The following is a 15,129-nucleotide window of genomic DNA, read 5'->3' on the forward strand; positions in this document are numbered from 1 at the left end:
TCATCTCCCGTCTGGATTACTGCAACTCGCTGTTGGCTGGGCTCCCTGCCTGTGCCATTAAACCCCTACAACTCATCCAGAACGCCGCAGCCCGTCTGGTGTTCAACCTTCCCAAGTTCTCTCACGTCACCCCGCTCCTCCGCTCTCTCCACTGGCTTCCAGTTGAAGCTCGCATCCGCTACAAGACCATGGTGCTTGCCTACGGAGCTGTGAAGGGAACGGCACCTCAGTACCTCCAGGCTCTGATCAGACCCTACACCCAAACAAGGGCACTGCGTTCATCCACCTCTGGCCTGCTCGCCTCCCTACCACTGAGAAAGTACAGTTCCCACTCAGCCCAGTCAAAACTGTTCGCTGCTCTGGTCCCCCAATGGTGGAACAAACTCCCTCACGACGCCAGGACAGCGGAGTCAATCACCACCTTCCGGAGACACCTGAAACCCCACCTCTTTAAGGAATACCTAGGATAGGATAAAGTAATCCTTCTCACCCCCCCCCCTTAAAAGATTTAGATGCACTATTGTAAAGTGGCTGTTCCACTGGATGTCATAAGGTGAATGCACCAATTTGTAAGTCGCTCTGGATAAGAGCGTCTGCTAAATGACTTAAATGTAAATGTAATGTAAATGTAAATGGGGCGGCTTATGGTAGAGCAATTAACATTAAATTATCTGGCAACAGCTTTGGTGGACATTCCTGCAGTCAGCATGCCAATTGCACGCTCCCTCAAAACCTGCTTCATCTGTGGCATTGTGTTGTGACAAAACTGCTCATTTTAAAGTGGCCTTCTATTGTCCCCAGTACAAGGTGCACATGTGTAATGATCATGCTGTTTAATCAGCTTCTTGATATGCCACACCTGCCAGGTGGATGGATTATCTTGGCAAATGAGAAATGCTCACTAACAGGCATGTAAACAAATTTGTGCACAACATGAGAGAAATAAGCTTTTTGTACACAAAGAACATTTCTGAGATGTTTTATTTCAGCTCATGAAACATGGGACCAACACTTTATGTTCAGTGTATTTACGTTTTTTTTAAATATAGTTTGAACAGTCACATTAGAACTGTCAAAAGATTATACTTTAAGGAAAATGTTTTAATATATTTTTACATTTTTATGTTAACTCACATAATATAATTTAAAAGTATGCATGAAGGTGTCTGTAATAGAACAAATATAGCAAAAACAAATCTAGACATTAATAAATGCATTTCTATAAATTCCAAAATAGTTTTTACAAAGGTGGGGGAGTGCCAAGATGGAGGTGCACTAGCTTCAAAACAGCGCTCCTGTCTGTCATCTAGTGTATACATGAATCATTGGATTGAACTCGCAGTACATGGAGCAGGAGCTGGCTGATTAGACCGCTACGCCATCTGTCCACAATGAGTTAGAAAGGCCAATCTTAATTAATGGCTAAACTCAACCGTGGAGTTGTTTTTCTGTTTTGACCCTATCCCAAACCTGCAATAGAAAAACCTGTCATGAATTAACTTCTGTTCGCTGTGGGATTAAAAAGAATAAATGCCAGGGCATTCTTAAATGCTCCACAAACAATTTAATGGATATCTTAAAAGAGAGCAGAGACGAACGAATAGAGACTGCACATTGACACACAGGAGACTTTGGACAAATCTCAATGAGTCATGTCAATTCTAGGCAAGATAAAGAGAGCCAGAGAGCCAGGGAGAGAGCCATTATCTGACCGAATAGTCAGATAGTCATCCCATCCACGGGCCTGACAGGAATGGCTTTGTTCACCCACCGGTATGGGGTGAGGGTGGGGGTGGAAGTGAGGAGGTGAGTGGGGACAGGGGCCTCAACACCTCAGCCATGGTGTGGGGTGAGGGTGGGGGTGGAAGTGAGGAGGGAGTGGGGAGGGGCCTCAACACCTCAGCCGTGGTGTGGGGTGAGGGTGGGGGGTGGAAGTGAGTTGGGGACAGGGGCCTCACACACCTCAGGGGCCTCAACACCTCAGCCGTGGTGTGGGGTGGGGGTGGGAGTGAGGAGGTGAGTGGGGACAGGGGCCTCAACACCTCAGCCGTGGTGTGGGGTGGGGGTGGGGGTGGAAGTGAGGAGGTGAGTGGGGACAGGGGCCTCAACACCTCAGCCGTGGTGTGGGGTGGGGGTGGGAGTGAGGAGGTGAGTTGGGACAGGGGCCTCAACACCTCAGCCGTGGTGTGGGGTGGGGGTGGGAGTGAGGAGGTGAGTGGGGACAGGGGCCTCAACACCTCAGCCGTGGTGTGGGGTGTGGGGTGGGGGTGGAAGTGAGGAGGTGAGTGGGGACAGGGGCCTCAACACCTCAGCCGTGGTGTGGGGTTACACCAAAGGGAAAAAAGACATCCTGGAAAACAGCTCATCAATAGCCAGAGAAATTATATTGTAATGCCGACTAATGTGGCTATTGCAGTTTGTGTGTGTGTGTGTGTGTGTGTGTGTGTGTGTGTGTGTGTGTGTGTGTGTGTGTGTGTGTGTGTGTGTGTGTGTGTGTGTGTGTGTGTGTGTGTGTGTGTGTGTGTGTGTGTGTGTGTGTGTGTGTGTGTGTGTGTGTGTGTGTGCTAACTAAGGGCTGGACTTCAGAGCTCTTAGGATACATTTTGCAACCATGCAGGTAGGGTTGTCAAACACTTAGGCAGGTAGAGACAGGCAGTTAGGCCCGCCCTTGGCATTGAACACCTAGCTTGTAGTCAGTGTGAACGACACACCTACATTCCTACTGCCTGACCGACTGCCCTCTCCCAAGTTCGACTACACTACATAGACAGTCACAGATATCACTAAATGTGCACTTAACACTACTACAAAGACTTTGGTGATCTTGGCATAAAAAAATATCTTAAAGGGAAAACAAAAGAAAATTGCAAATCATGACGTGTACCTGTGCACCCTTATTAAGAGCCAAGGATCAGAAGGGAACAAACCTTTGCTAAAGCCAATCAATCCAAAGTACTTCTAACGTTTTCAGGCGTGTTTTTTTTTTCTCACAGAGAAAGTAAAAGTTTCCATTTTCAATCTGAACGTCACTAAATTTGAATAAACCTTTCAAACCTTCATCTTTCATTCTTCTCTTGAAGATTATGGCAGCCTGAGTGGTGGATTTTGCTTAATTATGTAAATATGATTTAACACTAGAGCGTGTGATGCGATGCACTTGGAGCAAACCTGTCAGATACAGGTTTTCAAGTTCAACATTGTGCAACGTGTCATCTGCTAACGCCTTTATGAAAAGAGCCATGCTTAATTCAGATTGTAACTAAACTGCAAGGGATATACAGCAAACATAAGTCTTTTCAACACATGGACAAATCGCCATAGCTCATTGTTGCGTTTCTCATTCAACTTCGATGAGTAACTTCTCAAATGCACACTGGATCCCACACTGTCAACGCTAAAAGAGCAGCACTAGGAGACTGAAAAGAGATGGGTCCCCAGATCCTCAAAAAGTTATACAGCTGCACCATCGAGAGCATATTGACTGGTTGCATCACCGCCTGGGTATGGCAACTGCTCGGCATCTGACCGTACAGAGGGTAGTGTGTACAGCCCAGTACATCACTGGGGCCAAGCTTCCTGACATCCAGGACCTATATACCAGGCGGTGTCAGAGGAAGGCCCAAAAGATTGTCAAAGACTCCAGTCACCCAAGTCATAGACTGTAATCTCTCCTACCGCAAGGCAAGCGGTACCGGAGTGCCAAGTCTAGGTCCAAAAGGCTCTTTAACAGCTTCTACCCCCAAGCCGTAAGATTCTGAACAATTCATCAAATGGCCAACCGGACAATTTATATTGACTATTTACACTGCTACTACTCGCTGTTTACCATCTATGCATAGTCACTTCAAATGACCTCGATTAACCTGGACCCACGCACATTGACTCAGTACCGGTACCCCCTGTATATGGCCTCATTATTGTTATGTAGTTTTCTTGTGTTACTTTCACATTTTTATTACATTTCTTTACTTTAGTTTATTTAAAAAAATATTGAACTGCATTGGTTAAGGTTTGTAAGTAAGCATTTCACGGTAAGGTACACCTACACCTGTTGTATTCGGCGCATGTGACAAATAAAACCTGATTTGATTTTGGCTAGCTCAACACAGTGCTTAAGATGTCGCTCTCTCAGTTCCCTATCATTACAGTGTGTAAAGCCCTCCTAATTTAGCCCTGGTTGACTGCCAAAAGCACCTCAATGGCACGTCACCACCATTGACCATTTGAATGCCTCCTGCTTTTAGCTGTGTCCCTACGAGGCCAGCGGCATTAGCTAGGACATGCATTACCAACCACACTGGCTCGGTCTCTGGGAAACAGAGATTCTGGAGCAGACTGTATAGTACAGTACCAACCACACATACTGTTACTAACCAAACAGCTAATGTTAACTTAAAGCATCATAAATGGACAAGGCAAACTCATATGAGAGAACAGGCAAGACCCTCATCTCTCTCGGTAGAAGTAATCCAAATGACATGCATACACTCTGTGATGCAAAAAAAGTCTTCAGTAATTTCTAGCCAAATAAGAACACAACTGCATTTGAAACGGAATGCGTGGAGGGAAAAGTACATGAACAAAACGCAAAAGCTAAAAGAGGAATGGTTTCTAACCTCTGGGGCCCGAAGCCTTGAAATGCCACCTCATCCTAAACTTTCCCTTCCATGTGTTTTCAATTTGCCCTTTTTCCTAAGAGCAGCATACCCCTGTTCTTGTTCAACTATAAAAAGGGAACTTTTTTCACAGAGTGGTTGGGGGGGGGGGGGGGGCTGTACAGAACTCGGGGCAATAAGTGCTGGGGAATATATTCATCAATCTTACAGGGAATCTTACCTTGACCTTTGCTGCAGTCGATGCCTGCCAGAGTCTCTATGGAAACTAACTGAGGCTTTTTATTCCCAGCCAGGGGATATTTGCCAGTCTCTTTGCTCAGGGGTTGGGGCTGGAGTTTACATTTACCATTGGGCGGTTGTTGCTGCTCCTTCCTCCTAAAGCGGCTGGCTATGAGCTGCCACACGCTGGGCTCTTCATGGGCTGGTTTAGTGGAGGAGGACAGTCTGGCTGGGTAGAGGGGCACCTCCATCACCTTGACCTTGCCCTGGCTGTGGTACTGAATGTTCTGCATCCCTCCATCATTGTCCCTCTTGTAAGGGGGTGGCAGGGACCTCCCGGTGAGGTAGGAGAAGGGCCGTGAGGGGAGAGATGTCTCTTGCCCGATACTTTTAGTGCGTGAGCGTTCCTCTGCCGTCACTTCGGATATTTCCACTCTCCCCCGCGGCCGGTTCCTCCTGATCCGCAAACTGAGACTCCGGCGTAAGGAGCTCAGGGTCTTCTTGGGGACGTCCAGCCTGCTGGGGGGCTTGGAACCTGGGGCTCGGGCTCCCTCCTTATCCTTCTCCTTGTCCTGGGCTGGTCGGCCAAAGATCCTCCAGCGGCCGAACAGACCTCTAACCTGGCTTCCCCTTTGGCTATCCAGCTTGTCCTGAGACCCAGAGGCCTTCTTCCTCAGCTCCAACATTGTCATACTGACTGGTCTCTGTTTCCAGGTTTGCTGCCGGACCCTGGGGACCACCTTCTCCTCAGCCACTGTCCGCTGAGGGAGCACCCCCGGCTTGAGGCCGTCCACTGCCCGCAGCTCTGCCCTCCTGGTCCAGCAATGTTGGGGGGGACCGTCCAGAGATCCTGTAGCCACCCTTCTGGAGCTCTGCTGGGAGTGGGACCTGTGGGACCCAGGCTGCAACAGGGCAGGGTTGAGGTTGGGGCCTCCCAGCATGCACACACTCCTGGGCCTCCTGGGTTTGTCTGTTCTGTCCTGGTCACTTAGCGAGCCTCGTTGCTGCCAGGCTGGGGCTCCATACATGCTCACCACCCTCCTGCTGTCTGGCGCAGCACTGTCCTGGGATGGCTTCCTGCGGAGCACTGCCCGGGGTAGACGGCCACCGCCGGCCAGAACACCACCATTATGCCCAAGGAGAGACCCTTCGTACTGGGGAGAAATGTCCTGTCCCTGGGTTTCTACCTGGGTCTTCTGTTGCTCTGGAGCTGCTGTGGCTGTATCTACCTCTACTCCTACCGCTGTAGTCTCCCAGTCTGACTGAGAAGGTTGGGCTGCTGCTGGAGCTGCTGAGTTATTGGAGGGTTGTTGTAGTTGGAGAAACCGGTCCGTTGTCATTTCCCCCCCATCCTCCTTCTCTACCTCCTCCTCCTCCTGCACTGCATCCTCCCTCCTCCTCTCCACTCTGCCTGTGTGGCTCAGGGAGGGCCACCTGCCAAGATCCTGCCGTATCCTGCCCAGGCTGAAGCGTCCCTCCTCCCCCTGCAGCGCCTGCTGTCGTGCCCTAGTGCTCCCGGCTGCAGGATGACTTTGCTCTGGTGCGGCATATCGGGCGACCTGGCCCACCACCGACCTCGAACCCACCTCCTCACGGCCCAGAGTTCCATTCAGGATGACAGAAATGTGGTCCACCGCGGTCTTACCTCCTCCTGACTGGTGGGCTGTGACAGCTTTACTTGTGGCCCCGGGGATAGTCCGCTCCGTTGCCTGACTGCTCAGTAGTAGCATGGCACGGCCCTGCACCCCCCCCCCACACACACAGGCCTGCACAATCTAGCCCAATTGAAACACACACGCATGTGCACTCACACTCCTCTCCCCAGTGTGGTGGTGTTTACTGTTGCTCTCCGAGTCCCTCACTTCCAGGCTGCATTCCAACCCCAGGCATAATCCTTAACCTTTGACATGAAAAAATAAATAATAATAAGTCAACCAAGCCTGAGCAAAGCTTCTGTGCTACCTGCATAACCCTAGAGCCTTATATTCCGCATTCAACAGCAGCACCGCAACAGGCTGCAGGACAGTGGGTCACTGGCTGCACTCTCTCCTCATTTCTACTTTGTTCCACTTGTACCTGTCCGACGTGAGGGTGAGCAACAGCTAAAACAACCCTTCCAGTGTTTGCCTTGGAACAACCAAATGCATGTTGGTCATACCTGCGAGGCCTTGAGCAAAATTTGAAAAACTGAGACATCCTCTCCTTCTTGGCAAGTTGTGAGTTATGAGCAATCCCTTTTCTGCCGACCGACGCAGACAAAACTCTTCATCTCCGAGCCCTTGCCTGCTGCACATAGCTTGAGGGAGTATGTCTGTTTGAACTTTCCAGTAGCCTCCCTACCCCTCGGGACAGTTGGAAAACAAGGACCGGATCCAAACGGGTTCGTCGCTCAGCATTAAAGCACACCAACTCCCTGAACCTCGGGATCTCTAGAGGCATTTCAGCCCCAACAGAGTAAAATGGACGACGGTGAACAGTAGGAATAGGATCCAGGGAAGAGGGAGCTTAGCATCCACTGCTGCTGCTGCAGTCAACAAAGGCAGGATCCCCAAAACAAACTGCTATGAAAGAGAACTGTGTCTCCAGGGCCTCTCTCGGCCTCCCTCCCTCTCAGTCTTTCCCTCTCTGCCTCTCTCTACCTTCCCCCGTCTCCCATTCGCTCGCTCTCTCTCGCCCAGTCTCACTTTCCATCAAGTTCTCTACAACCAAATAAACGGGGAGAGGGGACACGGAAAAAAAGGCTGAGATTTTCCCATGGCTCACGAGAGGAGGAGGAGAAACAGGGAGTGGAAGTACCAGTGAATTCCCGGCACACAGCATCCATATATCCAGGTTTTAGACGCTACTTAAAGCACTGCTAATCCTAGGGTCCGCCAAAGGCAGACTACATGGGTCGCACACAGGTGGGTCGGATAGCTTTAAAGGGCAAGATTAGGGGAAAAAATGTTCTGTAGCTCTCACTGTAAAAAACAAACACTAGGAAAGCTCAAGGCAGAGTAGCCTAATTGTGTGAAAGCAAGATGAATCACAGTCACCTAACCCGACAGCGCTAAATGTAGATACATTTTATGGCAGGGGGCATTTTATTTTTTACAGTTTTGTTAATTACTGAAAGATTTAGTTAGTGACGACTTTTGTATGAAAACAAACTAATAATAATCCCAAATCTGTTTTTCTGGGGCCATATCTGACGAAGTAAATTAACCTTTTGAGGGGAACAATTTAATAGCTCGTAAGTCATTGTTAGTAACAGATTGGTTGCAATAAACATGTTATTTTAATGTCATTTCACTGATTAATTTGCCACATTCCAGCTCTACATTCTGCTTTGGCAGAGCTTTTGGTGTTCAATTAGGCTTAGCCAATCAAATGGGAACCAGTCAATAACGGCACGGTACAAATTCAATATTCTTATCTTGGGGTTACAGAGTGAAACATACTGTTGAGGGCCACTAGAAAATCGCCTCACTTTAGATGAAGCCCCTTTATAAGTAGGCTAGAACTGCAAAAATAAGGTACCTGATTTTGGAACACACCTTGAGAATTCTTTCTAAAAAATCCATACATGGCACCAAAAAAACTGAATATATTGTGGTAACTCTTTAGTTGCTTTTATACCTTTATTGTAGTTACATTGCAATTATACTAGTAACAACATTATGTGAACATGCTGTTATAAAATACTATAGTAATTAGTCATCAGAGCACATGTAGAGAACCGGGTTGTATGAGGCCAAGACTCCGACAGGACATCTGTACAGATTATATCTGACTGACTGCAAAACAGCACCCAGACATCATGTGTCAACTGAATCACACGAAAGGCAAACAACCAACTATTCTCTATACAGAAAAACACGAGGCCCTTGAAAGATTCAAAACATGTTCTCAAACGGTTGCACTACTGGTGTTCAAAATAGTAATAGCCTATTTTTGACAAAAGGTGACTTTATACCGAACATGAAAACTATTTCTCCATCTAGGTGTCAGCAAGTGTCGTTATTGCATAACGTGAGAAGAAACGGAGTATGAGAAATAGTGTGGAAGAAGTGGCGGATGTACTCACAATCATACAGTACAATGGTCACGGTCATCTCATACACCGTCATGCCATTGTCTGGTACAGTTTATTGTTATGTGGTGAAGGCCCCCTTCAAGACCTCCCAAGCATATTTCCAGGAAGTCTGGGTTGTGGATACCGCCTTTCAGACAGGTTTCTCAAATACGAAACAAGCCAAAGGTTTTCTGATTTTGCAAAAATATCCTCACAAAAGCACAAGGTAAATGTTCATAAAATGGTCAGAAGCAAATTGAATGAAAACACTGCTCATATAATAGCTAGCAAATAGATTCATACTCCAGATAACAACTGCGTTGAGAGCTTGCTGCTTCAGCTCAGCTGTTAGTCATAGCGATCTGCTAACCTGCTGCTGCGCAGCGTGTCGTGTACAGGTTTCTGTTACCTGTGTCCAGGTAGGCAGGGTTGGAAATAACCTGCGTCTCATTAGCCAGTAGACAGTCCTCTTCACTCCAGTGGATGTGTTGGTGCCTGTTCCGTCTGCGGCCCCCGAAACACAGCATCATTGTCCCAGACTTTCAAGGGGCACGACTTCACTTACTTGTCTTAGTCCTTCCGCTCCTAGCGGAGCAAAGGGCCCACAAGCCACAACCGAGCCATACAAATTCACCTTCCAACCCTCACGCTTCAAAATGACTGACAACCCAGCTCCTATTTTCCATCATCGTCTTGTTGCTTTTCCCCTATTTTATTTCATATTCTCTCTCTATCCTCTCAGATTTCTATTTCAACTTCCACTGGAGACAAACTCTGGATCCAAAAGATAGTAATTGCCCTGGTCCTGTGTATGATGTAGTCGCAGGAGACTTCGTGGCAGACGGCTCTGAAGTGTTGTGGCTGGGCTGAGTTGTATCCTAACACACTGACCTGGTCAGGAAGACGACAACCATGAATCAGGTGATGGAACTCGGACCCGTTTCCTCCTCCTGGTAATCCGCTGAGCTGAGGAGGAGGGGTCTATAGGGCCTATACCTAAAACAACACTCTGATTGGATTATTAGGCTAATCCTTTGCCCCATGGCCAGAATGGACATCCATTAATAAGCTCTGGTCAGCCATAGGATCTCTCATTCTTTGTCCATACCCTCATGGCAACAGAGGACAAGCTGTGTTGTGTGTTTCTCGCTCTTGTCTCTCACGTTGTAGACAGAGTGCTGCTACACACATCCTGTAGCCCCAGTCCTGTAACTCTTGACAGACTGGCCATGTCTGGGGGTTTTCAGTGTGTGTGTGTGTGTGTGTGTGTGTGTGTGTGTGTGTGTGTGTGTGTGTGTGTGTGTGTGTGTGTGTGTGTGTGTGTGTGTGTGTGTGTGTGTGTGTGTGTGTGTGTGTGTGTGTGTGTGTGTGTGTGTGTGTGTGTGTGTGTTTGTCATTTGTCCTAGTCACTAACCACGTATCCATCCAAACTATTCATGTGGAAGAATTACCTGACGCATGAAAAAAAAGTTGTGACCAGGCTGATGGAAACAATTTTATAAACGCCAACAAACAAATTTGTTCGACATGGTGGGATATTTTTGTGTAGGTAAAATTAATTACGCAGGAAATGGAGGTGGAAGTGCCTTTATGTGCAAATATTGATATAATAACCATCGTATCGAGGTAACCTTGAAGTCAAACAATGATACGTTGTGTGGTCCTCCCACTACGACACGGGAAAGCAGTTTATTAAGCTACAGACTAAATACATTCTGAACTTCACAGGGTGGTGAATCTGCAAGGCGACGAGCTTGATGCTCTTTTCCAATAAATATCGAAGGTCTTAATCTGGTGACATGATGATCGATGCTTGGCTGCCGCTTGACAAATACTAATTACATCACTGTTCTCCATAATAATCTCAAAATGTAAGTAGCCTACCTGCACTGTGTCTGAGAACTGTTGGTTAAAGCGCCAAGACCAGAGTGGGCACATTTGCTATATATAACCCAACATTCTTCTTTGCTATATATATAACCCAACATTCTTCTTTGCTATATATAACCCAACATTCTTCTTTGCTATATATAACCCAACATTTCATTAGAGTTGAAAATGTGATGGAAACCCATTTAACTTGTATTTTTCTTTTTGACTTTCCATCTTTGGTGGAAAATGTGCATATTGTTTTATGCAGATTTTTAAATTTTGGCATGAAAATATGTTGTAAATTGGATGTAAACCTATCTTTTATGATGTCTACAGTGTATAATAGCTCAGACACACCTGTAGGACTGTCAAACGCTTGCCTGCCGACAGAACTAAAACACCTCTAAACAGAATGTTGGCAGTCAATCTCGGTGTTCACGCAGCAACGACCATGAAGTCGTCAGCCACTCAGCCTTGTTAAAATACTCCAAACCAGAAGGTGGCAGTAGCGTAGTTTGGCAAAGCATGTCTGTGTGTGTTGCTTTAAGGTGTAGTCAATGTTAGCTTGCAAGCTGCGCAAATGTTGCTATTTCTGTAGAAAGTAGAGGTGTGCCTGCCAAGTAGTCAGTCAAAACGAGTATCGTAACGGATATGGGCAGTTTTCTGGATACGATTATGATCGTATTTTTTACAGTATTTTTTTTCATTAACCGTGATCGAGAAAAAAACATGATTTTCAGAAGCCAGCGCGCATCTTTCTCATGTTAGCCAGTCAAGAGAGGTGCTGCGTGGTCTAAATAACTCAACTGGATAGTTTTCCTGTCTGTAAAGAGAAGGGTGGCGCAGCGGTCTAAGGCACTGCATCTCAGTGTTCGAGGCATCACTACAGACACAATGGTTCAAATCCAGGCTATATCACAACCAGCCGTGATTGGAAGTCCCATAGGGCGGCACACAATTGGCCTAGTGTCGTCCGTTTGGCTGGTTTGGCTGGTTGTGAAAGAATAACAATCTGTTATTAACTGACTTGCCTGGTTAAATAAAATGAAAACGATCTTGCTGGTATGATTGGATAGAGTGAAGCAGTATGTCTCTGTCCACTCGCTTCATACACTGAACAAAAATATAAAACACAACAATTTCAAAGATTTTACTGAGGTTCACAGTTCATAAAAGGAAATCAGTCAATTGAAATTAATTCATTAGACCCTAGTGTCACACCTGACCATAGTTTGCTTTGTATGTTTTGTTTGGTCAGGGTGTGATCTGAGTGGGCATTCTATGTTACATGTCTAGTTTGTCTATTTCTATGTTTGGCCTGATATGGTTCTCAATCAGAGGCAGGTGTTAGTCATTGTCTCTGATTGGGAGCCATATTTAGGTAGCCTGTTTGGTGTTGGGTTTTGGTGGGTGATTGTTCCTGTCTCTGTGTTTGCACCAGATAGGGCTGTTTTGGGTTTTCACGTTTCTTGTTTTGTTAGTTTGTTCATGTGTTGAGTCTTTATTAAAGAACCATGAATAAAAACCACGCTGCATTTTGGTCCGCCTCTCCTTCAACTCAAGAAAACCGTTACACCTAGTCTATGGATTTCACATGACTGGCAATACAAATATGCATCTGTTGGTCACAGACACCTTCAAAAAAAAGGTGGATCAGAAAACCAGTCAGTATTTTGTGTGACCACCATTTGCCACTTGCAGCGTGACACATCTCCTTTGCATAGAGTTGATCGGGCTGTTGATTGTGGAATGTTGTTCCACTCCCCTTCAATGGCTGTGCAAAGTTGCTGGATATTGGCAGGAACTGGAACATGCTGTCGTACACGTCGATCCTGAGCATCCCAATGGGTGACATGTCTGGTGAGCATGCAGGCCATGGAAGAACTTTGACATTTTCAATTTCAATGAATTGTGTACAGATCCTTGCGACATGGGACCGTGCAGTATCATGCTGAAACATGCGGCGGATGAATGGCACGTCAATGGGCCTCAGGAGCTCATCACTGTATTTATGTGCATTCAAATTGCCATTGATAAAATGTAATTGTGTTTGTTGCTTATGCCTGCCCATACGATAACCTCACCGCCACCATGGGGCACTCTGATCACAACCTTGACATCCCAGCAAATCCCTCGCCCACACAAAGCCATACAACGCAGTGCAGTTGAAACTGAGATTCATCCGTGAAGAGCACACTTCTCCAGTGTGCCAGTGGCCATCAAAGTTGGCATTTGCCCAAGATCTCCCTCACCCTCCATTTGGTAGATCCGACCACAACTCTATCCTCCTGATTCCTGAGCTAAAGAATAATATATGCCATTTAGCAGACGCTTTTATCCAAAGCGACTTAGTCATGTGTGCATACATTCTACGTATGGGTGGTCCCGGGAAAGAGTAAAGAGTAATGCTGCCGCTTTCAAGGTGCGGGACTCTAACCCGGAAGCTTACAAGAAATCCCGCTATGCCCTGCGACAAACCATCAAACAGGCAAAGCATCAATACAGGACTAAGATTGAATCATACTACACCGGCTCCGAAATCGTCGGGCGTGGCAGGGCTTGCAAACTATTAGACTACAAAGGGAAGCACAGCCGCAAGCTGCCCAGTGACACGAGCCTACCAGACGAGCTAAATCACTTCTATGCTCGCGTCGAGGCAAGCAACACTGAGGCATGCATGAGAGCATCAGCTGTTCCGGACGACTATGTGATCACGCTCTCCGTAGCTGACGTGAGTAAGACCTTTAAACAGGTCAACATACACAAGGCTGCGGGGCCAGACGGATTACCAGGACGTGTGCTCCAGGCATGTGCTGACCAACTGGCAGGTGTCTTCACTGACATTTTCAACATGTCCCTGATTGAGTCTGTAATACCAACATGCTTCAAGCAGACCACCATAGTTCCTGTGCCCAAGAACACAAAGGCAACCTGCCTAAATAACTACAGACCCGTAGCACTCACGTCCGTAGCCATGAAATGCTTTGAAAGGCTGGTAATGGCTCACATCAAAATACATTATCCCAGAAAACCTAGACCCACTCCAATTTGCATACGCCCAAACAGATCCACAGATGATGCAATCTCTATTGCACTCCACATTGCCCTTTCCCACCTGGACAAAAGGAACACCTATGTGAGAATGCTGTTCATTCACAACAGCTCAGCGTTCAACACCATAGTACCCTCAAAGCTCATCACCAAGCTAAGGAACCTGGGACGAAACACCTCCCTCTGCAACTGGATCAGGTAGGTGAGGGGAGGTAACAACACATCTGCCACGCTGATCCTCAACACTGGAGCTCCCCAGGGGTGCGTGCTCAGTCCCCTCCTGTACTCCCTGTTCACCCACAACTGCATGGCCAGGCACGACTCCAACACCATCATTATGTTTGCTGACGACACAACAGTGGTAGGCCTGATCACCAACAACGGTGAGACAGCCTATAGGGAGGAGGTCAGAGACCTGGCCGGGTGGTGCCAGAATTCCCTCAACGTAACCAAGACTAAGGAGATGATTGTGGACTACAGGAAAAGGAGCACCGAGCACGTCCCCATTCTCATCGACGGGGTTGTAGTGCAGCAGGTTGAGAGCTTCAAATTCCTTGATGTCCACATCAACAACAAATTAGTTTGGTCCAAACACCCCCCAAGACAGTCATGAAGAGGGCACGACAAAGCCTATTCCCCCGCAGGAAAACTAAAAAGATTTGGCATGGGTCCTGAGATCCTCAAATGGTTCTACAGCTGCAACATCGAGAGCATCCTGACCGGTTGCATCACTGCCTGGTACGGCAATTGCTCGGCCTCTGACCGCAAGGCACTTCAGAGGGTAGTGCATACGGCCCAGTACATCACTGGGGCAAAGCTGCCTGCCATCCAGGACCTCTACACAAGGCGGTGTCATAGGAAGGCCCTAAAAATTGTCAAAGACCCCAGCCACCCAAGTCATAGACTGTTCTCTCTACTACCGCATGGCAAGCGGTACCAGAGTGCCAGGTCTAGGACAAAAAGGCTTCTCAACAGTTTTTACCCCCAAGCCATAAGACTCCTGAACAGGTAACCAAATGGTTACCTGGACTATTTGCATTGTGTGCCCCCCTAACCCTAACCCAACAACCCCTCTTTTACGCTGCTGCTCCTCTCTGTTTATCTTATATGCAGTCACTTTAACCATACATCCATGTACATACTACCTCAATTGGGCCGACCAACCAGTGCTCCCGCACATTGGCTAACCGGGCTATCTGCATTGTGTCCCAGCACCCGCCAACCCCTCTTTTTATGCTTCTGCTACTCTCTGCTCATCATATATGCATAGTCCATTTAACCATACCCACATGTACATACTACCTCAATAAGCCTGAC

At 47.2% G+C, this 15,129-nt stretch overlaps 1 protein-coding gene across 6 annotated transcripts in view; it reads right to left on the bottom strand.

Moving 5' to 3' along the window:
- Positions 1–15,129, bottom strand: part of LOC124041748 (arf-GAP with GTPase, ANK repeat and PH domain-containing protein 3-like) — a 238,369-nt gene that overhangs the window by 135,437 nt on the left and 87,803 nt on the right. Inside the window, exon 1 of one of the 6 annotated variants that reach the window (XM_046359707.1) lies at positions 9,299–9,719. The exons of 1 other annotated variant lie outside the window; for it this stretch is intronic. In XM_046359707.1, coding sequence (XP_046215663.1) covers positions 9,299–9,419 — 121 coding nt within the window. In that variant the 5' untranslated portion in view covers positions 9,420–9,719. Of the gene's footprint in view, positions 1–4,836; positions 7,481–9,298; positions 9,720–15,129 lie in introns of those variants that run through there. 4 more of the 6 variants (XM_046359702.1, XM_046359703.1, XM_046359705.1 and 1 more) reach the window with 4 other exon arrangements.

This window comes from Oncorhynchus gorbuscha, linkage group LG08, assembly GCF_021184085.1.
Source record: "Oncorhynchus gorbuscha isolate QuinsamMale2020 ecotype Even-year linkage group LG08, OgorEven_v1.0, whole genome shotgun sequence".
In the NCBI taxonomy this organism is placed as follows: Eukaryota; Metazoa; Chordata; class Actinopteri; order Salmoniformes; family Salmonidae; genus Oncorhynchus; species Oncorhynchus gorbuscha.